This window comes from Canis lupus, chromosome 9, assembly GCF_048164855.1.
Source record: "Canis lupus baileyi chromosome 9, mCanLup2.hap1, whole genome shotgun sequence".
NCBI classification, from domain to species: Eukaryota; Metazoa; Chordata; class Mammalia; order Carnivora; family Canidae; genus Canis; species Canis lupus.
Genome location: NC_132846.1, coordinates 61,370,693 through 61,394,203, shown reverse-complemented (window position 1 = coordinate 61,394,203; position 23,511 = coordinate 61,370,693). Strand labels below are relative to the sequence as shown.

At 35.4% G+C, this 23,511-nt stretch overlaps 1 protein-coding gene across 13 annotated transcripts in view; it reads left to right on the top strand.

The window, feature by feature from the left end:
- The window catches only part of EML5 (EMAP like 5), a 182,900-nt gene that overhangs the window by 96,398 nt on the left and 62,991 nt on the right, over positions 1–23,511 (top strand). For all 13 annotated transcript variants that reach the window (XR_012037050.1, XR_012037051.1, XR_012037052.1 and 10 more), the window contains 4 exons: positions 4,136–4,338; positions 4,952–5,063; positions 6,115–6,242; positions 11,346–11,487. Coding sequence is in view for 10 of the 13 variants with exons in the window: in XM_072839627.1 (XP_072695728.1) it covers positions 4,136–4,338; positions 4,952–5,063; positions 6,115–6,242; positions 11,346–11,487 (585 nt within the window). In the remaining 3 variants the exon portion in view is untranslated. The remainder of the gene's footprint in view (positions 1–4,135; positions 4,339–4,951; positions 5,064–6,114; positions 6,243–11,345; positions 11,488–23,511) is intronic.

Genomic DNA, 23,511 nt, shown 5'->3' with positions numbered 1-23,511 from the left:
AATAACCCCCCCAAAAAAATAAAATAAAAACCCTTATAAATTTCTTTGAAATAAGAGACAAAGTAAATAGTTTTAGAATGAAACCTTTTTCCTTAAGTTTGATTAGTTATATGGTAGATGAAACTGAACCATAAGAATAAATGTTAAAACTTTGGTGTGTCTTTCAACCTTCCTCACTTTTGGGGTTCTGATCCATGGAGTTCACTAAGTGAGAAATAAGTAATCACTGTATTAATCTAAGTGCTATCTAAGCCTCTAAATGCATAGCTTTATGTAAATTAAAGATGGCTTAGGCCTGAGGCTAAAAAGGAGCTTCTAACCTCCTGTTTCAGATCTAGGCTTTGAGAATTCCAACATATAAATTATTAAGCTGTCCTCTGAGAAATTTGAACTCTATTCCATGGCTGGTAGGGGCAGACAACCACTGAAAGTTTTTGAGTGCAATGACATGACCTGGTACAATAGGAATGTGTTATACTGTGTCTATCAGAAAACCAATTGATTATTTAAACCAGCAGTGGCAAACTTCCTATAAATGGAGAGACAGGAAATATTTTAGACTTCCAGGCCCAGGCATCAAATCAAAAATATTATGTAAGTACTTGGAGAACAAGAGTGAAAACTCCTGCCCTGCTTTATACCCAGTTGCCATTAAGTGTTGACATTCACTGTCTCCAAGATCAACTTGCTGCCGCAAAAGGGATTGACAGTTTGGGCTGGAGGAACCATTGTCATGCCCCAGTGACACATAGGTCCTAGTGTGTTCTTCTCCTCCTAGAGAGCCCTACCTTCTCACTTTGGGCAGCTAGCCAGAATTAAGGCAACTCCTAGGCTAATTCCACTGCTAGTGCTCAGCAGTCGCCATTAGCAAAGTTTTCAACTTGTAGATCACAACTAGCTTAGCCTCTGGGCAGCTGCTAGTTGGCAGCCAGAAGTCAAGAAGGCAGGATCTGAGAGTAGAGAAGGAAACAAGCATGGCCTCTGTAGTTCACGGTGCTAATCTGCAGGCTCTGTACAAAAACAGGTGGTGGTAGGGCTTGGTTCACAGCCTATACTTTACCTCTTCTGCTCCAGATAGACTGTGCTCTAGTGAAAACCAGTCCCTTCACTTGTGTACTTTCTCTTCTTGCCTACTCAAGAACATCAGTTCTTCTTCCCTGTCTCTCCTACATCATCCCTTTCCCTTCTTTACTTTTTCAATTCAGCATACAAGTATGGGCTTATTTGTTCCATCTTAAATAAATAAAACCAAATGAAAATCCTCCTTCAACTCTACCCTTGAGTTGCTAATCAATTTCTTATATATGTACTATAATACCTTTAGACTGCTGCTTACACGTTCATTTTGCATTGTATCTTCTCCTCTCTCTTGAAAGAAGTCTAATCTGTTCTCCCCCACCCTCACCAATCTACGTAATTACCCTTGCAAATTCACTAACAACTCTGGCTGCTTTGTTAAGAAAATACAGAGGTGTCTGGGTGGCTCAGTTGGTTGAACATCCAGCTCAATTTCAGCTCAGGTCATGATCTCAGGGTTGTGAGATTGAGTCCTGTGCCAGGCTCCACACACAGCACAGAGTCTGCTTAAGATTCTTTCCCTCTTCCTCTGCCTCCTCTGCCCCTCTTCCCTTTCATGCTCTCTATCTCTCTCTAAAATAAATAAAATCTTTATTTTTAAAAAAGTGGTCTGCATACATTTATAATATGACTACTTTTTCACCATGCTACCACCATGGTCCATGCCACCTTTATCATTTGCCCAGATGATTGAAATACCATCTCTTTTCTTTCTTGCCCTTCTCTGATTTACTCTCAACCCAGAAATCAGAATAAACGTATAATACGTGATATGCCAGATTTTATTCCACTAACCACTTCCTATCTCATGCAGAGTAAAAGTTAAATCCTTACTAGAGCCTGGAAAGCTGCCTTTGACCTCTATGGCCTCATCTCCCATTACTTCTTCCTCCCTTATTTTCTTAGCTATACTGTATTGACCTCTAAAACTATTCTTTGAAGGTTCCTGTCACAATCCTGTACCAGAGGCTCTTGCTGATCCCTCTGCCTTGAACCCTATTCTTGCATGGCTAGCTCTTATACCTCCTTCAGGTCTTCATTCAGCTATTACCTTCTCAATGAGGCCTTTCTTAACTATCCCACTTAAAATGGACCCCTCTCATTTCTTGTCCCCTGTTTATGCTCACATTTTCTACAGCGCACCCGTCATCATCTGTTAATATACTGTACATCTTACTTATTTGTTATATTTATTGACTGTCTCATCAGGAAGCTCCATGAGAGCAGGGAATTTTGTTGTTTGTTTCTTCATAGCTCTACCCCCAGTGCCTTGAATAGTGCCTGGCATATACATTTCTTGAATAAAATAATGAATTCAATTGGAAAAAAATGGGCAAAGATATCAGCAGATAATGAATGGCCAATACAGATAGGAAACTGTGACAAAGCTCATAAACAATCAGAGAAAGGCACATTAAAGCGTCAATAAAATTCAGTTGGTATTTCATATCCCCCAGTCTGACAATACTAAGTGTTCCTGAAAGGTGGGAAATAGGAACTCCTTTCACTGGTAATCGGAGTGTTAAGTTGGTGTATCAACTTTGTAGAACAGCTTAGCAACAGATGTTACATCTCATCTATGTTTTCCCTTTTGCACATATTCTGTGGTCATTCCTAGGCATTCCTACAGAATCTCTTGCTCTTGCATAGAAGAGACCTTTACAGAATTGTTTAAAGCAGCATTGTTGGGCAGGGGGATGGGGTGACTGGGTGACGGGCATTGAGGGGGTCACTTGATGGAATGAGCACTGAGTGTTATACTATATGTTGGCAAATTGGACTCCAATAAAAAAATATACATAAAAAATAAAGCAGCATTGTTTTCAGTAGCAAAAGCTTGGAAGCAATTTAAATGTTCATTAATAGGAAAATAGACTGGTAGGTTCGTATAATAGAATGTTTATAGAATTAAGAAAATGCATATTCTAGAGGTACAAATCAACATACATAAACCTACATAATGGATTGTTGGTGATAAAAGCAAGTTGCAAAGGAATACAGTTGACCCTTGAGTGACACAGGGAGTTAGGGCACTGACCCCCTGCACAGGCAAAAATCTGCATATAACTTTTAAAAAAAAATTTTTATGCATATAACTTTGACTCCCCAAATACTTCTAATAGCCCACTGTTGACCCAAAGCCTTACCAATGACATACATAGTCAAAGCTATATGTATTATTTAGTGTAATCTTATGATAAACTAGAGCAAAGAAAATATTGAGAAAATCATAAGGTAGAGAAAATACATTTATAGTACTGTATCTATTGAAAAATGTGTAAAAATTAATTTGTGTGCAGTTCAAACCAGTGTTCAGGTCAAATGTACATATAGGATGGTATTTATAGAAAATCTTAAAACATGAAAAATATGACATATTGCCTAAAATTTTACAAATAAGTAGTAAAATGTATAAAAGGATGCATGAGGGATACATGGGTGGCTCAGTGTTTGAGAATCTGCCTTCAGTTCATGGTGTGATCCTGGGTTCCTGGGACACCATCCCGAATCAGGCTCCCCCCAGGAAGCTTGCTTCTCCCTCTGCCTATGTCTCTGCCTCTCTCTCTGTGTCTCTCATGAACAAATAAATAAAATCTTAAAAAAAAAAAAAGATGAATGCATGTGAAAGTAATCACCATCATATTCAGAATAGTAGAGGATGAAGAAGGGAGATGGGATTGGCATCATGCTTTGGTTGTTTTAGTAATTTTGTGTAGGTTGAGAGGGGAATATACATACTTCCTTGTATTAATTTTTATATATTTGTTTTCTTAAATATGTCATAATAAAAATTTTGAAGAACAATCAGAAGTGCCGAGGACTGATTAAAGCCGACTTAGTGTACATATTTTTGTCCAAAGATCTGTGGCCTAAAAGCTTCCATGAATATGGCTGTCTCAGCCAGGCAAGGCACTGACTGAGAGACCTGTATTTTTCTAAGTCTCCTTACTATTACACATTTTTCTACTTAAACAATTACAGTAGGAAAGAAATTTTATCACTTTATAATTTCATACATTTTAAAAGTGGTACTTCTGTGATATTTTTTATGAACCAGGAGGAGGATTGATTGGTAGAAAAGGCTACGTGGGTACCCTAGGGAAAAATGACACAATGATGTGTGCAGTGTATGGATGGACGGAAGAGATGGCTTTTTCTGGAACATCCACAGGAGATGTGTGTATCTGGAGAGATGTCTTTCTTGTGAAAACAGTTAAAGCACATGATGGGCCAGTATTTAGTATGCATGCATTGGAAAAAGTAAGTATTCTAAGGATATTTTTAGGTAAAACACAATTTGATCTTGGGTTATAGAGGTTTTCATAACTAAAGGAATATTGCATTTCTGCTTAGCTGAGCCACCCGGTAATAATCTGTGAATGAGAGTCTTTTCTGCCTCCTTTTATTCCTCTTTCAAATTCCTGAACATGGCGAAATAGGTCTGCTATTAAAAAAAAGTTTAACTTAATATTTATTAATTTCTTTCGATGTGCCAGTACTTGCTTAAGTGCTTTATTATCACCATCTCCCATGAGGTGACTACTATTATGATCCTCTGTTTTTGAAGGATGGGATTATGAAGCCTCTAAGAAAATATATGTATCATGCTGAAAATGTTAGAGCTACATTATGGTTGCAGATTACAAACCTTTTCTTAAAGTCCTGTCCTCAAAATACAATGTTTAGTGTCACTGTAAATATTTTTGCAGGTTCTATGTTGATGTATTAAAAAAAAACCCTATTCTTATGCTAATGTGTTCACAGCCTATAATTTTTAGCTATAAATGTTCTTTCCTCTAGAATTTTTCAACAGAAGGTTATTATTTTTTTTTTAATTTAGATTTTTATTAACTTGAAATTTTTACTTTCAAAGGGATTTGTAACTGGAGGTAAAGATGGTATAGTAGCTCTTTGGGATGACTCCTTTGAAAGATGTCTCAAGACCTATGCTATAAAAAGAGCTGCTTTGGCACCAGGATCTAAAGGTGATTTGAAATTTAATTTACTTTGTAGGATAAAAGATTAATTGCTCATTGACATGCATGGTCACTGAGGGTGGAGCACATGAAATACATTTTTCCTTTACTAGAAATGCATCAGAGTTTAATGGGAGAAGCCATTTAACTAGAGCCTGAATCATTGCCGTCCTTTCAAAAATCTATTTTCTGTGATATAGGTGGTAAAATATTAACCAAGTACAAGATTATTCATGGTAATTTTAATCATTTTAACATTTCAAGGAAAATTGCCACATAAGCATCACATTTACCAGTCAAGAATTTGTTTTCAAGCTTGACATTTTGTTTCACATTAACGTTTTGTTGACCTTGCCTGTCTATCCTTGCATGCCCTTCCTTTTACCCTTTTTCTCAGTGTATTAAGGCATGACATCACACTCTCTGACCTTCAGGCCTTTTCTGTACACTATTACTTTTGCCTAGAATTTGCCCTTTCTCCTCCCTCCTGTCCCCAATTACCTGACCATGCTCATTTTTCATATCTCAGTAGGGTAATTTCTTCCACTTCCATCTCCTCTCCACCCCCTTAAAAAAGGGGAAATTCCATTACATTATGCCCCTGTTTCAATATACTCCTCACATAGTGTCTGTTTTCTTCATTGTATGCTCTGTTAGGTTTACCAGCTACATCTTTGAAGCCTTCCTGGGACACAGTAGACATATATGAATCCATCTTAAGTTCAATTAAATTGAAATTACTAACCAGAATATTGTAGGTGCTCTAAGAAGGTAAGGAGGTGAATAAAGAGAGGCAAATATAAGAGGAAAAGAAACAGTCGTCAGAATAGTAGTCGAAGATCTGAAATAATAGAGAATTATAGTATATAGGTGGTTCTTTTGAGATTAATAAGTTGAGTCATTTGGGAAAATCCAGTACATTTATTAGAATACTTAAAATACAGGAAAAGGCAACCTTGTGATGTGATTTTCGTTGTCAAAATAGCATCATTGGCAATATATACATCCTTGTACTCTAGTAACTTTATACCTAGAAGAACATCTCCATTTAACATTTCAGGTCTTCTCTTGGAAGATAACCCATCTATACGTGCCATATCATTAGGACATGGTCATATTTTAGTTGGCACAAAGAATGGTGAAATACTAGAAGTGGATAAAAGTGGCCCAATAACACTTCTGGTCCAGGTAATATGAAAAGTTAATATTTTTTTTTCTCTTTGTATACAATTGATCTAATACGTATGAACCAAAAGTTAACAGTAGTGAAAAATAATGTTAAATTAATTAGGGAAATAATTGATAATATATACCAAAAATTTCTAACTTAATTATAGTTTAATGAGTAGGTGCCAGTAAATAAATATGCATGCTATCGTGTGGAATAATTGCCAGTATTTTAAGTAATTTCTTATCGTAAAACAAGAAACCAATGAAGAGAAAAAACAGTTGTAATTAATTTAACCAAGTCAATTTATTTCACATTTAATTTTATTTCTTTGAAGTATATTTGTTGAACCTAAGGCAGTTGCTTTTCTATGAAACTTCATTTTCCTTATTAAGTTTCTAATTTAAAAAAATAAATGGAAGCTAAAAATTTTATTGCTGAAAACATTTGTCAGTGAAATGTTAATAAAACTCTAGCAATATAAACATTTGTGTGGTAGAAATATAAAATGAAAGAGCAGGATCAGCTGATCTTAACATTTTTATCAGGAATGTTGTATTAATTTTTTAGTTGTACATTACCTATATGTATTGTTTTTCTGAAAAGTAGGGAGAGAAATAAATAAATACTATAAAACACAGCAAATGAGGTAGGATCTACCCTAATGAAAAATTGTTCTCCTGCAACTATAGTAACACCAATTTTGAATTTGTCTTTTATCCTGAAAAAGAATTATGTTCTTTCTTATTACAATTTCTTCTCCATCCCCACTCCCCCTCACCTCGCTTCTATTAAAACACCACAGAGCACACACAGAGGAGAACACTGCACATGCTTTAATGTTAATATAAAATCCTGATGTGCCAAGGAGAATTTGTAAGCAAATAATGAAACATTTTATATTAAATTTACTGTCAAACTTTGGTGTCTTACTCTTTAACTTCAATCACGTAATATTCCTTTGAAGTAAAGAGATGATGGAATTATGGTGTTGAAGATGTTTATGATCTCTTGGAAAATATTAGCACAAGTACACTTTTACAGATGAATCCACAGAACTTTTCAAAAACCCAGAAAATTGTATAATTATAAAAAGTTTTAAAACAATAAATGACATTCTATTACTTTTTTATATTTATTATAGTGCATAAGATTTCAAATATCTACCGTCTGTCTCCTAAACATCAGAAACAAGACAAGGATACCATATTTCACCATTATTGTCCAACATTGTGTGTGAGATCTTAGCCAATCTAGAAAAAAGGTGTATGTGTTGAAAACAAATGGATAACACTATCATTATTTGCAAATATTATAATCCTATACCTTGGGTATTCAGGGAATAAACTGAAAAATTATTAGAATTAAGGAGTCCTGTAAAGTGAGATTCAAAATCAGCTTATAAGAATCAATATTTCTATATATCAGCAATAACCAGTTAGAAAATATGACACAAAAATGATACAAAGAAAACTACAATAACCAGGAAAAAATATGAAAGATCAGTGTTAAGAAAAATATAAAGTTTTACTAAAGACCTAAAAGATCTAAATAACTTATAAATTCACTATGATCATAAACCAAATACAAATGAGATTTTTCAAAAATTCTGGGAAGAGTTTTAAAAAATCACTTAGAAGAAAAAAATACCCCAAAGTAGTCCAGACATTTTTGAGAAACTCAATGCTAGAAATAAGATAAAAGTATAATAGTTAAAAGTGTGGAGATATACATGAAAATGCAAATCAAAACCACAATGAGATACCACCTCTCACCTGTCAGAACAGTTAAAATTAAAACCTCAAGAAACAAGAATTGTCAAGCATGTGGAGGAAAAGGAACCCTCGGACGCTGTTGGTGGGAATGCAAACAGGTGCAGCCACTCTGGAAAACAGCATGGAGGTTCCTCAGAAAATTAGAACTACCTATGATTCAGTAATCACACTACAGGGTATTTACCCAAAGAATGCAAAAACACTGATTAGAAGGGGTCATGCCCCCTCTGTTTATTGCAGCATTATTTACAATATCCAAACTAGGGAAGCAACCTAAGTGTCCATCGATAGATGAATGCATAAAAAAGATACATATATATAGGTATACACACACACACATACACACACACACACATATATATATATGTATACACGCATACACACACACCCACAACGGAATATTATTCAGCCTTAATGAAGAATGAAATCTTGGGATCCCTGGGTGGCGCAGTGATTTAGTGCCTGCCTTTGGCTCAGGGCGCGATTCTGGAGACGCGGGATCGAGTCCCACGTCGGGCTCCCGGTCATGGAGCCTGCTTCTCTCTCTGCCTGTGTCTCTGCCTCTCTGTGTGTGTGTGTGTGACTATCGTAAATAAATAAAAATAAAAAGAATGAAATTTTGCCATTTGCAAGATAGCAATATGGATAGAGCTAGAGAATATAGTGCTAAGCAAAATAAACCAATCAAAAAAAAATAAAAAAAAAAAAATAAAATAAAAAATAAACCAATCAGAGACAAATAACATCTGATTTCACATGTGTGGAGTTTAAGAAACAAAATAAACAAAGGGGAAAAAAAGACCAAAAAACATATTCTTAACTATAGAAAACAAACTCATGGTTACCAGAGGGGAGGTAGGTGGGGTATGGGTGAAATAGATGAAGGGGATTAAAAGTACACTTTATCTTGGCAAGCACTGAGTAATATATGGAACTATTGAATCACTATATTGTACACATTAAAATAACAGGTTACAGTTTAATTCATACAGTTATTAACTACACCAGAATTTTTTTTAAAGGTGTGGAAATGTATGTACACAATATAAGTACGTTCAGATGTCTTAAAGAAAACATGTACAACAGTATAGCAGTATTCTATGGGTCATTTTGGGGAGTAGCACCTCTTAACAGTATTCATCCATGAACATGTGATCTCTCCATTTTTTTTTTTTTTAGATCTTCTTTAACTTTTTTCAATAGTTTTATAGTTTTCAGTATACAGGTCTCACAGTTATCTTTTTTAAATAATAGACCTTATTTATTCTAATAATTTTTAGTGGATTTTTAGGATTTTCTATGTATAAGAGAATATCAGCTGCAGATACAGTTTTACTATTCCTTTTCTGGTAGGGATGACTGTTACTTCTTTTTCTTGCCTAATTATCCTGGAATCTTCAGTACAATGTAGAAGTAGAGTATCTTTGTCTTGTTTCTGATTTTAAGGAGGAAGCATCCAATATTTTACTGTTAAGTTTAATGATAACTGTGGATTTTTCTTAGATGCCCTAATCAGATTGAGGAATTACTCTTTTGTTCCTAGTTTGATGCACATTTTTATCATGAAAGATTGTGTCCTTTGTCAAATGCTTTTTCTTAGTCTATTGAGAGATGATCATGTGGTTTTTATTTTATTCTATTGATAAAAGTGTAAAATTGGTTTTCACTTTTTAAACCCCACTTGGTTGTGGTATATAATTCTTTTTGTACATGTTGGAATCAGTTTGCTATTATTTTTTTGAGGAGTTTACCATCCACATAATTTATATAAGGAATAATTGGTCTATAGTTTACTTGTAATGACTGTCTGGTTTTGGTACCAGGCTCATCCTGGCTCCATAAAATAATTTGGGAAATGTTCTTTCATCTTTGATAGTCTTTTTCCTTGACCACACCCAGCCGCTGGAGTTCATTAAATTGATGGCTGATTACTGTTTTCAAAATTTACCCCAGAGCATAAATTGCTCCCCAGATTAATCAAATTCAGGCTCCTTAAAGGGGACACTCATTTCCCAGGTGAGTGTTTTGAGGATTTATTCTGACTTGAAGCAGTCTCCTCCCATCTATCTGAGATTGCCCTGGTTTGAGTAAATGTTTCGTTTGTCATATCTCCTTGGAATTGTTTCCAAAGACCTTAATTTTTTTTTAAGCTAACTTTATCAGTTTCACTGGTGAGCAGGTCTACAGCGCTCCTTACCTTCTCCTGCAGGAAGTCCTTCTGTATGGCAATTTTTAATATTTCCAAGGCAGCCAATTCCTACTCTCTCCACTCAATGAAATTTTAAGGTTTTAAACTAATTTTAATAGTAACTTGATTATATTGTGATTGTTAAGATAAAGCTGTTATAAAAGTATTTTTTGTTTTGTTTTTGATTGTGCAGTTCAACTTTTTATTTTAATAAAATCAGAATATGCGCAGCACATGCAGTGCTAGCGTCTAAACTAATATAATAAGCAACTACTAAAGCTACAGTGACTTGAAGTTCAATCTTTACATTCAGCAAGTTTAAATCCATTCTTATGTGATTTTTTAAAACTTTATTAACTGAAAATATTGCTTACTAATAAAATTTGCTCAAATGCTGCCGCTGAATGTACAAGTCACTGAATATGCTAATACAACAAAGATAACCACATGTTTGAGGATTGCAGTGTGCCAGACCTTCATTGAAAAAAAGAAACAACTAAACAAAACTCACGCAACAAACATCTGAGAATCTGGACACTTCTTATCAGTGTTTTTGAAGTATATCATTAATATCTTAAGACAAGTGTATCAAAACCTTGGCATGATTTAATTTCAAGTCGCCAATTTTGTTTTTACTAACATCAGAAAGTTATGGCTACACTGCCAGTGCCGGGTCTGCTTAATTTGACTTAAGAGTTTAATATGACTTAACATTAAAAGCTCACACTACCCCGAAATATATAATTTCACGCATACGGTGACATTCAACATTCAAGTGCCAGTGTTTTTGTACTGTCTTTTGGTCAAGTTTCTTTAAACTTTCAAAGAATCACTTTTAGGCTTACAAAACAAATATTTGTCAGAATGTTCAATAAATATTACATAAAACTAGCAGCAAAAAGTATCTAGAAATCTGTCTTGTGCAAATAGTTTTCTTCCCAACTATTATTCCCATGGTCCCAAATAAATTTTAGAATTAGGTCCCATCCCCTTCCTAGACATATAAAAGTATTTTGAGTTATATTCCAAAGATAAACGTTTTATTAGATTACACAATTATTCATTAGTTTATCATTACTTATTATCAATTGTTGTCTGTAGTTTTTTCTAAATACATGTATTTTTAGGTTAAATTGAACTTAACTGTGTTCTCTTTGTAGGGACACATGGAAGGAGAGGTGTGGGGTTTGGCCACACATCCTTATCTGCCTATCTGTGCTACTGTAAGTGATGATAAAACCTTAAGGATATGGGATCTCTCTCCTAGTCATTGTATGTTGGCTGTCCGGAAACTGAAAAAGGGTAAGAGGCTCTCAGGCTTGAACATAGATTAAGTTGTCACAATTTTCTAACCCTCACAAATGTAAGAAAGCAATAGTAGGTATATAAAAAAGACTTATTCTATGTGCACTTACTCATGGTGCTATGTAAAGAAAATTAATTACACCCAGTGCTTGCTTTATGGGACCTCCTATGATCATACCTATCCTGAGCCAGCTTGCAATGTCACGTTCGAAAAAAATATAGGAATACAGGAAGAAAACAGAAGCTAAATTTTCCATCTTTTGTGACTATGGAAGATATATAATTCAATCAGAAACTAAGAAACAAGGCCTTAATTTATGAAGGGGTAGCAGAATTAAAAGGAAGATATTTTAGAGTGAAACAGAACTAACCACATTTGTAGGAGTCAAATGAAGCTAGCCTATCAGTATAGAGAGATAAGGGGTTCTGTTTTTGGAACAAGGCAGATACTATTAATGTAGGGCAAATGAGGTTGTACAGATAACTTCAGATTTCTTAGTGAGATGGTAGGGAATGTTATTTTATAGCGTGGAGGCATTGAAGGAGGAACTCTGGTTGAAAAGGTAGGGAATTGAGACTATAAGAAATGAGACAGAATCAGCAGCAAATGAAAGAAAGGATTGTCGGGCCATAGTAAGAGGCAAGTTGAACTTAGGTAACAAGAATTTGTAATTCAGTTAATTTAATTGTATTTCCATCTATTTACTTAAAATAAGTTAGTCTATTATCTTCTTCTGGTATTACTGTATTTAATATTTGTATTTAACTAAAAATCTAAAATTAATCATAATCTCTAGAATAATTGAACCCCAGTCATTGCCTCTTCTCTTCTCTCTCTCTCTCTCTCTCTCTCTCTCTCCCCCCACACACACACACACACTTTCTCTCTTTTGAGTTATGGATGGTCTAGCACTTTAATTCTTTGGTGTTTTTTTCTCCCTGAGAACTAGAGAAAATTACCAAATGTTATCTCCTTTGTACTGTACTCTCCGCATGAAGGGTTATAGTAAGATCACAAAACCAGTCACTCCTTTGTTTACACAGGAAATCACAGTACCAAATATTCTTTTCTTCACAAGGCAATAGGAAGTCCTTACCAGTCAAATTTGGAACGTGCTTACATTTAATACACCTCAGATTTTTTTCTTTCTTTTTAAAATTGAGATCCAGTTGGCATACAGCATATTAGTTTTCAGGTGCACAACATAATAATCCACTATTTGTATATTGTGAGACAATCACTACAGTAAATCTAGTTAACATTCATTGCCATACATGGTTACAAAATATTTTCCTTTTATGATAAGAACTTTTAAGATCTCCTCTTTTAACAACTTTCAGATATGCAACACAGTCATCTATAGTCATCATGATGTACATTACATTCCCATGACATACTGATTTTGTAACTGGAAGTTTGTACCTTTTGACCCCATCATACACTGTTTCCCACCTGCCTGTAGCAGCCACCAATCTGTTCTTTGAATCTGTGAGCTTGGTTGGTTTGTTTGTTTATTTGTTTGAGTTTCTGGTTTTGGTTTTGGTTTTAGATTCCATGTATCAGTGAGATGGTATGGTATCTGGCAAGATGCCATTCATTTTTATGACTGAATAATATTCCATTCTGTGTGTATGTTTACACACCATTTTCTTTATCCATTCATCCATCATTGGGCACTTAGGTTGTTTCTGTATCTTGATTATTGTAAATAATGCTGCAGTGAACATGGGGTACATATAACCTTTTTTGAGTAAATGTTTTCATTTTTTCAGATAAGTATCAAAGAGTGAAATTACTGTATCATATGGTAGTTCTATCTTTAATTTTTGAGAATTTGGTTTTTTTAACCCCTCTTCAATTGGACATTATTATTAATGCAGTCAGTGTTTACTTAGTTTTGTCTATGCTTATACATTTCTTTGTTCACATTTTCTTCTTGTATCTCAGACATTTTTTCTTTTATCATCTTTTTAAAAATATAATCTTAAAAGTTTCTTTAGTAAAGACTTGTGGAAATTCTCTCAGTTTGCTTTGTCTGAACCAGTGACATTCCAAGTATAGAGTGGTGGGAGTGGTCTGTTGCAGCAGCAAAAGTATTTTATCAAGCATACTGCAATTCTTTTTTTTTTTTTTTTTTTTTGAAGATTTATTTATTTTGAGAGAGAGAGTGCATGTGAACACAAATGGAGAGAGGGGCAGAGGGAGGAGAGAAAATCTTCAAGCAGACTCCCTACTGAGCATGAAGCCCGATGCAGGATGCAGGGCTCCATCCCAGGATCCTGAGATCATGAGTTAAACAGAAACCAGGAATTGGCTGCTTAACCAATTGAGCCATCCAGGCACCCCTGACATTGCAGTTCTTAAAAACCAAACTGATTTTTTTTAGTTGATGTATAGTTAACACACAATGTTACATTAGTTACAGGTGTACAACATAGCAATTCAATTTCTCTATGCCTATGCTGTACTCACTACAATGTAGCTACTATCTGTCATCATGCAATACTATTGCATTACCATTGACTATATTCCCTATGCTTTCATCCCTGTGACTTACTCATTCACAACTGGAAGCTGGTCCCTCCCACTGTCCTTAAAAAGCAAACTGATTTTTATTCAGCCTTATTTTTTTTTGTTTCAAAATTTTTGATAGATGGTGTATTGCCACTCAGGGTGAATTGTTACCACCTCCCTTCCTGCTTTTGGTATACTATTACTTTGAATATGTTTTGATTTTTTTTTATTCTCATTCTTTAATGCTAATTTAACTGCTTCTGGAGTTCTTGGTTGAGAGTTATTATTCCCCTGGTTTCCAGCATTCTGTTATTTTCTTCTGTAGCTTAATAACATTATCCATGTATGTGCTCCATTTTTTATTTATTCTATTTAGGATTTATTATGCTTCCTGAATTTGTGGATTTATGTCCTGTATCAGACCTGAAAAATTATCTTCCAGTATTATTGACTGCTCTTAGGAATAGATCTTTGTGTTAGGTTGTGGAGAAAAGACATAATTATGTGTGTTTGTTTTTAAATATTCTTCATTTTGGGGGGTGTGCCTAGGTGGCTCAGTTGATTAATTATCTGCTTTCAGGTCAGGTCATGGTCTTGAGGTCCTGGGATAGAGCCCCACATTGAGCTCCCTGTTCAGTAGGCAGCCTTCATCTCCCTCTGCCACTCCTCCTGTTTGTGCACTCTCTGTCTCTCAAATGAATAAATAATCTTTTTAAAATAAATATACTTCACTTTTATTTCTGTCACCATTGATTCAAAAGGAAAATAGGAAGGGGAACTCCCTTGCACTGTCAGTGAAAATGCCAACTGATGGAGCCGCTGTGGAAAGCAGTATGGAGATTCCTCAGAAAGTTAAAAATAGAACTATTCTATGATCAAGCAAATGCACTACTAGGTATTTACCAAAAGAATACAAAAACTCTAATTCAACAGGATACACGCACCCCAACGTTAATAGCATTATCAGTAATAGCCAAATTATAGCTAAAGTGTCCATCCACTAATGAATGGATAAAGGTGTGTGTGTGTGTGTATGGAATGTATATACATGCAATAGAATATTAGTCATAGAAAAAAATCTTAACATTTGTAATGACATGGATGGAGCTAGGCTGTACTATGCTAAGTGAAATAAGTCAGAAAGATAAATATATTATTCCACTCACATGTAGAATTTAAGAAACAAAACAAATGAACAAAGGGAAATGAAAAAGGCTCTTTTTAAAAAGATTTTTATTTATTTATTCATGAGACAGAGAGAGAGGCAGAGACATAGGCAGAGGGAGAAGCAGGCTCCCTGTGAGGAGCCAAATGCGGGGTTTGATCCCAGGACCCTGGGATCACAACCTATGCCAAAGGCAGACAACCACTGAGCCACCAGGTGCCCCCCGCCCAAGAAACAGGCTTTTAAATATAGAGAACAAACTGATGGAGGATGTAGGATCCAGAATGGAGATGGGTGGGGAATGGGTTAAACAGGTGATGAAGATTAAGGAGTGTACTTGTTGGAGTGCCCAGGTAGCTCAGTTAGTTAAATGTCTGCCTTCAGCTCAGGTCATGATCTTGGAGTCCTGAGATTGAGCCCCATGTCAGGATCTCTGGTCAGCAGGGAAGCTGCTTCTCCTTCTCCCTACCCCCACTTGTGCTCGAGTGCTCGCTCTCTCTCTCTCTCTCTCTCTCAAATAATTTTTTTAATGCATTTACTTCCTGGAGAGTTTTTACCTTTTTTTTTTAAGATTTATTTATTTATTCATGATAGAGAGAGAGAGAGGCAGAGACACAGGCAGAGGGAGAAGCAGGCTCCATACCGGGAGCCCGACGCGGGACTGGATCCCGGGACTCCAGAATCGCACCCTGGGCCAACAGCAGGCGCCAAACCACTGAGCCACCCAGGGATCCCCAAATAATTTTTTTTAAAAAGGAGTGTACTTATTGTAATGAGCACTGGGTGTTATATTACCCTATTAACAAATGTATATAAAAACTTTAAAAGAAAAGAAAATAGGTAGATTTTCTTAATGTCAAAGGGTTATATGTGGTTTTATACTGGTTGTGTTAATTACAAAATTACTGAAGTCCTAATGATTTTAATATTATGAAACACAGTTATCTCCTTCAAACAGTCAGTAAGCAAATACTATTTTCTTCAGCAAATGAATATATAAATATTATGATGCTGAGGTTTAACATTTTATTGAAATAAGTCATTTTAGGGGTGCCTGGGTGACTTGGTTAAGCGTCCAACTCTTGATTTTGGTTCAGGTCATGATCTCAGGGTCCTGGGATTGAGCCCTGTGTCAGTCTCCACACTCAGCAGGGAGTCTGCTTTAGGATGTTCTCTCCCTCACCTCCCTGCATGCTCTCTCACTCACTGTCTCTCTCAAATAAATAAAAAAATATTTTTTAAATGCCATTATAGTTAATGTAGACTGTCCTATGAGAATTTTGCCAAATAATTTAATTTTATGGCATCCAGTTATAGATTAACCAGAAGTATAAATATGTAACATGAATTAATGTATATAATGTTAATGTCTAGAAAATATTTTTTTAATATTGATAACCTTTCATACTTCTGTGTAATGATATATTAGAAGTTACTGTTAGAAACTTGTACCCCCTGGCTTTAGCTTTTAATTATAACCAAACCCCAATTTTTTTCTCTCCAGCCCTCCCCCAGCTCTAATAACCACCAATCTATTCACTGTATCTATGAACTTAGGTTTTTTTGTTTTGTTTTAGATTCTACATATAAAAGAGATCATATAGTGTTTATCTGCCTCTGACTTATTTCACTCAGGTGATACCCTTGAGATCCATCCATATTGTCAGAAATGGCAAAATTTCATTTGTTTTTATGACTGAATAATATTCCATTGCATGCCGTAATTTCTTTATCCATTCATCCATCAGTGGACTTAGATATTACATCTCCTTGCTATTGAAAATAATGTAGCAATGAACATGGAAATGCATATATCTTTTCAAATTATTGTTTTCATTTTCTTCAGATAAATACCCAGGAGTGGACTTGCTGGATTATATGGCAGTTCTGTTTTTAATTTGGGGGGGAACATCCATACTGTTTTTTCTAGTGGCTGCACCAATTTATATTCCCATGGCAATGCATGAGGGTTCTGTTTTCTCCACACCCTCACCAACACTTGTTATTTTTTGTCTTTTTGATAATAACCATTCTAATAGGTATGAGATATATCTTATTGTGGTTTGATTTGCATTTCCTAGATGATTAATGATATTAAGCATCTTTTTGTGTACCTGTTGACAATCTGTAAGTCTTCTTTGGACAAAATCTATTCAGATCTTCTGCCCATTTTTTAACTGGATTGTTTGTTATTTCATTACTGAGTTGTAGGAGGTCCTTAATGTATTTTGAATAGTAGCCTCTAATCAGATATATGATCTGCAGCTATTTTCTCCCAGTCAGTAAGTTGCCTTTTCATTGGTTTCCTTTGCTGTGCAGAAGCTTTTTAGCTTGCTGTAGTCCCACTTGTTTATTTTTGCTTTTGTCATATTTGATTTTGGTGTTAGGTTTTTTAAAAATCAGCAAGACCTGTATCAAGAAGCATATTATTGCTTATGTTTTCTTCTAGGAGTCTTCTATTTAAGTGTTTAATCTTTTGAGTTAATTTTTTTGAATGGTGTAATATAGTAGTTCAGTTTCATTCTTTTGCATGTGCCTGTCCAATTTTTCTCATTACCACTTATTGAAGAGACCATCCTTTCTCCATTGTATATTCTTGGTTGCTTTTTCTTAAATTACTTGACCATATATGCATGGGTTTATTTCTGGACTCTGTAATCATTTCCATTGGTATATATGTCTGTTTCTATGCCAATACCATACTGTTTTAATTACTGTAACTTTATAGTATAGCTTGAAATCAGGGATTGTGATGCCTCTAGCTTTGTTCTTTTTCAAAGGTTGCTTTGGCTACTCTGTGTCTTTTGTGGTTCCATATACAAATTTTAGCAGTGTTCTATTTCTGTGAAAAATGCCATTGGAATTCTTTAAGTAGTCTCTATGCCCAGCTTGAACTCACTGCTCTGAGATTAAGAGTCCCAGGATCTACTGATTGGGCCAGCCAGTCAACTCAGTACCATTGGAATTTTGATAAGGATTGCACTGAATCTGTATTTTGCCTTGGGTGATAGGGACATTTTAACAGGACTAATTCTTCCAATCTGTAAGCACAGAATATCTTTTCATTTATTTTGTTGTCTTTAATTTCTTTCATTAGTGTCTTCATAGGTTTCAATATATAGGTCTTTCACCTCCCTGGTTAAATTTATTCCTAGATTTTTTTTTTAATACAATTGTAAATGGGAGAGTTTTCTTAATTTCTTTCTCATAGTTTGTTATTAATACAGAGTAATGCAACAGATTTTTGTATATTGATTTTGTAGCCTGCAACTTTACTGAATTTTATTCTGACAGTTTTTTATGGAGTCATAGGGTTTTCAATATGTGATGTGTCATCTGCAAATAGTGACAGTTTTACTCCTTTCCAATTTGAATGCCTTTTCTTTTTCTTTTCCCCCCTTCCCCACCTCCATCAGTTGCTCTGGCTAGGACTTATAAAACTATGTTGAATAAAAGTGGCAAGAGTAGACATCCTTGTTCCTGATCTTAGAGGAAAATGTTTCAGCCTTTCACCATTGAGTATGATGTTAGTGGTGGGCTTGTCATATGTGGCCTTTGTTATATTGAGGTAGCCTCTTTCTATATCCACTTTGTTAAGAGTTTTTATTAAGAACAGATGTTTAAGTTTGTTAAATGTTTTTTGTGCATCTAATGAGATGATCATGATATTTATTTATTTATTTATTTATTTATTTATTTATTTATTTATTTATTTATTTATGAGAAAGAGAGGCAGATAGGGGGAGAGAATCTTAAGCAGGCTCCACGCTCAGTATGGAGCCTGATGTGGGGCTCGATCTCACAACCCTGAGACCATGACCTGAGCTGAAATCAGGAGTTGGATGCTTAACTGACTGAGCCACCCAGGCATCCCCATCCTTCATTTTGTTAATGATACTATATCACATTGACTGATTTGTACATGTCGAATCATTCTTGCATCCCTGGAATAAATCCCACTTGATCATGCTGTATGATCCTTTTAATGTATTTCTGAATTCAGTTTACTTATACTTTGTTGATGATTTTTGCCTCTATGTTCATCAGAGACATTGACCTGTAATTTTCTTTCTTTCTTTTTTTCTTTTTTTCCTTTTCTTTTTTTTTTTTTTTTTTTGTGGCCTCTTTGTCTGATTTTGGTATTAAGGTAATGTTGCCCTGGTGAAATATGTTTGGAAGAGTTCCTCCCTCTTCTATTTTTCAGAAGATTTTGAGAAGAATTGGTATTAATTATTCTTTGGGTACTTGGTAAATTCACCAGTGAAGCCATCTGGTCCTGAACTTTTATTAATTGGGAGATTTTTATTACTAACTTAATCTCCTTGCTAGTAACCAGTCTGTTCACATTTTCTGTTTCATCATAATTCAGTCTTGGCAGATTGTATGTTTTTAGGAATTTATCCATTTCTTCTAAGTAGTTTGTTGGCAAATAATTATTCAGAGTGGTCTCTTATGATCCTTTATATTTCTGTGGTATCAGTTGTAACATCTCCTCTTTCATTTCTGATTTTATTTGAGTCCCCTCTTTTTTCTTAGTGAGTCTAGCTAAAGGTTTGTCAATTTTGTCTTTTCAAAAACCAGCTCTTAGTGTCCCTGATTTTTCTATTGTTTTTCTAGTCTCCATTTATTTCTGTTCAAATCTTTGTTTCCTTTCTTCTACTACCTTTGGCCTTCAGTTCTTTTTTTTTCTAGTTCCTTGAGGTATAAAGTTAGGTTATTTATGTGAGATTTGTTTTTGTTTCTGAGGTAGGCATTTATCACTATAAACTTACCTCTTAGAACTGTTATGCTCTATTTCATAAATTTTGGTATATTTCCATTTTTGTTTGTTTCAGAGTATTTTTTTTATTTCTCTTTTAAATTCTTTGACCTATTGGTTGTTCAGTAACATGTTGTTTAATCTTCATGTATTTGTGAGTTTTCCAGTTTTCTTCATGTAATTAATTTCTAGTGTCATACTGTTGTGGTTGGATTAGATGCTTGATATGATTTTAGTCCTCTTAGATTTATTAATAGTCGTTTTGTGGCGTAACATATGATTTGTCTTGGAGAATGTTCCATGTGCACTTGAGAAGAATGTGTATTCTCTTGTTTCTGGATGGGATCTTCTGTAAATATCCGTTAAGCCCATCTGGTGTAACATGCCATTTAAGGCCAGTGTTTCCTTATTAATTTTCTGTTTAGATGATCTATCTATTGATATGAATGGGGTATTAAAGACCCCTATAATTATTGTATTGCTACTTCTCCCTTTAGATCTGTTAATATTTGCTTTATGTATGTAAGTGCTCTTCTGTTGAATACATATTAACAAATGTTACATTCTCTAGTTGGATTGACCCCTTTATCATTATGTATTGACCTTCTTTGTCTCTTATTACAGTCTTTTTTTTTTAAGATTTTATTTATTTGAGAGAGAGCACAAGTGAGAGAGCATAAGCAGAGGGAGCAGCAGAGGAAGAGGGAGAAGCAGAGTCCCACAGAGCAGGGAGCCTGACTTGGGACTCAGTCCCAAGACCCCAGGAACATGACCTGAATTGCTTAACCAACTGACCCACCCAGGTGCCTCTACAGTCTTTATTTTAAAGTCTGTTTCATCTGATAAAAGTAAGGCTACCCAGCTTTCTTTTGGTTTCCATTTGCCTAGAATATCTTTTTTCATACCTGCACTTTTATTTTGTGTGTGACCTTATTTGTACAATGTATTTCTTGTGGGCAGCATATAGATGGGTCTTCTATTTTTATCCATTCAGCTACACTGTCTTTTGATTGGGGCATTTAATCCATTTACATTTAAAATAATTATTGGTAGGTACATGTTTATTGCCATTTTGTTAACTGTTTCTAGCTGATTTTGCAAATCTAAATTATTTATTTAGATAGGGAGAGCACATGCAAGTGGGGAGAGGAGGAGGGAAAGAGCGAGAGAGAGAATCTTAAGCAGGCTCCTTCCTTGCCCAGCACGACTCTGAGATCATGACCTGAGCTGCAATCAAGAGTCAGACACTTAACCAACTTAACCATCCAGGCACCCCTGCAAACTTGAATGTTGAAAGGGCTTTTTATGGTTTGATTCTGTGCCATTATTCCATGTCTTGGCTTATTTCACATTTTCTACCTCTTTGTGAAGCATTCTGGAAGATTTAAGGGATCCCTGGGTGGCGCAGCGGTTTGGCGCCTGCCTTTGGCCCAGGGCGCGATCCTGGAGACCCGGGATCGAATCCCACGTCGGGCTCCCGGTGCATGGAGCCTGCTTCTCCCTCTGCCTGTGTCTCTGCCTCTCTCTCTCTCTCTCTCTGTGTGACTATCATAAATAAATAAATTAATTAAAAAAAAAAGATCTTTATTCTAGATCTTAATTCTCTTTCTTTTTAAAAAGTTTTATTTAAACTCCAGTTAGCTAATATATAGTATAACATTAGTTTCTGGTGTACAATTTAGTGATTCAATACTTACATAGAACACTCAGTGCTCAACACAAGTACACTCTTAATTGCCATCACCCATTTAACCCATCCCACCCACCCCCCTACCGTGGTGACAACCATCTGTTTGTTCTCTGTAGTTAAGAGTGTTTCTTGGCTTGCCTCTCTTTATTTCCTTTTGCTCATTTGTTTTATTTCTTAAATTCCACATGTGAGTTAAATCATATGGTATTTTTCTTTCTCTGACTTATTTCACTTAGTGTAATACTTTCTAGCTCCATCCATACTGTTGCAAATGGGAAGATTTCATTCTTTTTGATGGCTGAGTAATTAGCAGCTCTTTCTCCTTCACATCTGCTGTGTCACCTACATATTAGGTATTTGATTTTGATAATTCTCATTTGTAGAAATTTTGTTTTCGAATTGCCTTAGAATTTTTTATAACATATTATTCCTGGTTTGTGTTTTAGCTTTCCTCTCTTATGTCTTTAATCCTTACCTATCAGATAAGGAATATATAATCTAGGGGCAGCCTGGGTGGCTCAGCGGTTTAGCGCCACCTTCAGCCCAGGGCGTGATCCTGGAGACCCGGGATTGAGTCCCACATCAGGCTCCCTGCATGGAGCCTGCTTCTCCCTCTGCCTGTGTCTCTCATGAATAAATAAAATCTAGTTATTTGACATCCTTTGGGATCTGACTATGCTGTGTTTTTCTTTCTGCTGCTTTGGGGTTATTTTCCTGCTGACTCCCTCATGGTGTTCCATTTTCTTTTGTACTTGAAAATTTGGATTGTAGGCTTATGTTTAAATGGGCTTTCTTTACCTATAGGGATTTTCTGAGGTCTGGATCAAAGGTGTTCTTCCAGAGTGATTTTGTGCCTGAGTGCCTAAGTTGCTACCATCCAGAACTACTAAGGATTTCTTTAGCTAGGATTGCATAGATCCTATAATTAGTGTAACTTGAAATCTAAGATTTGTATAAGTCACCCTGAATTTGTGAATCCCCAAGTATGATTTTTCCCTTTATCTAGAACCCAGGCAAGATACACAAGTCTATTTCTTGAGTTTTTCTTTATTGCCAGGCATATTTTTTAAAGTCTGCTCTTTAAAAAGTCTACTCTTCCTTCAAGATATGATTGTAATACTCAATAAAAGGACAATAAAGGAGTGCCTGGGTAGTTCAGTTGGGTTAAACGTCTGCCTTCGGCTCGGATTGTGATCTTAGGGTCCTGGGATCCAGCCCCAATCAGGCTCCCTGCTCAGTGGATAGTCTGCTTCTCCCTCTCCCTCTACTGCTCTCCTTGATTGTTCTCTCTCTCTCTCTCTCTGTCAAGTGAATAAATAAAATCTTTAAAAAGGTGGGGGGGGCAATACAGATATGTGGAGGGTTTTTTTGGGGAAAAAAAGAAATTGTATGCAGTTAAATACCTTTTTTTTTCTTTTTTAAAAAAAGAAAGATTTTATTTACTTATTTGACAGAACAAGCAAAAGGAGCTGCAGGAAGGGGGAGAGGGAGAAGCAGGCTCGCCACTGAGCAAGGAGCCCGATGTAGGGCTTGATCCTAGGACCCTGAGATCATGACCTGAGCTGACGGCAGACTTTTAACAAACTGAGCCACTCAGGCACCCCTGTATTTTCTTTCTTAAGGTGTTCATAAGTCAAAAGAAGTGTTAAAAAGTAAAAATCATTGAAACTAAGTACAAAGCTTGTAAATATTCAAGTAAAAAGATGAAATTATAAAAATATGGCTGTCTTACCTTATTTTAATTAATAAATTGCTTAAAATAAATATTTCTTAAAATAGAGAAACTTTCAGCATGGAAACTTGAAAATGCAATACTTAATCTTTCTTTTATTTTTTTAAAGATTTTATGTATCTACTTAGAGAGTGAGAGAGTAGGAAACAGAAGTGGGGAG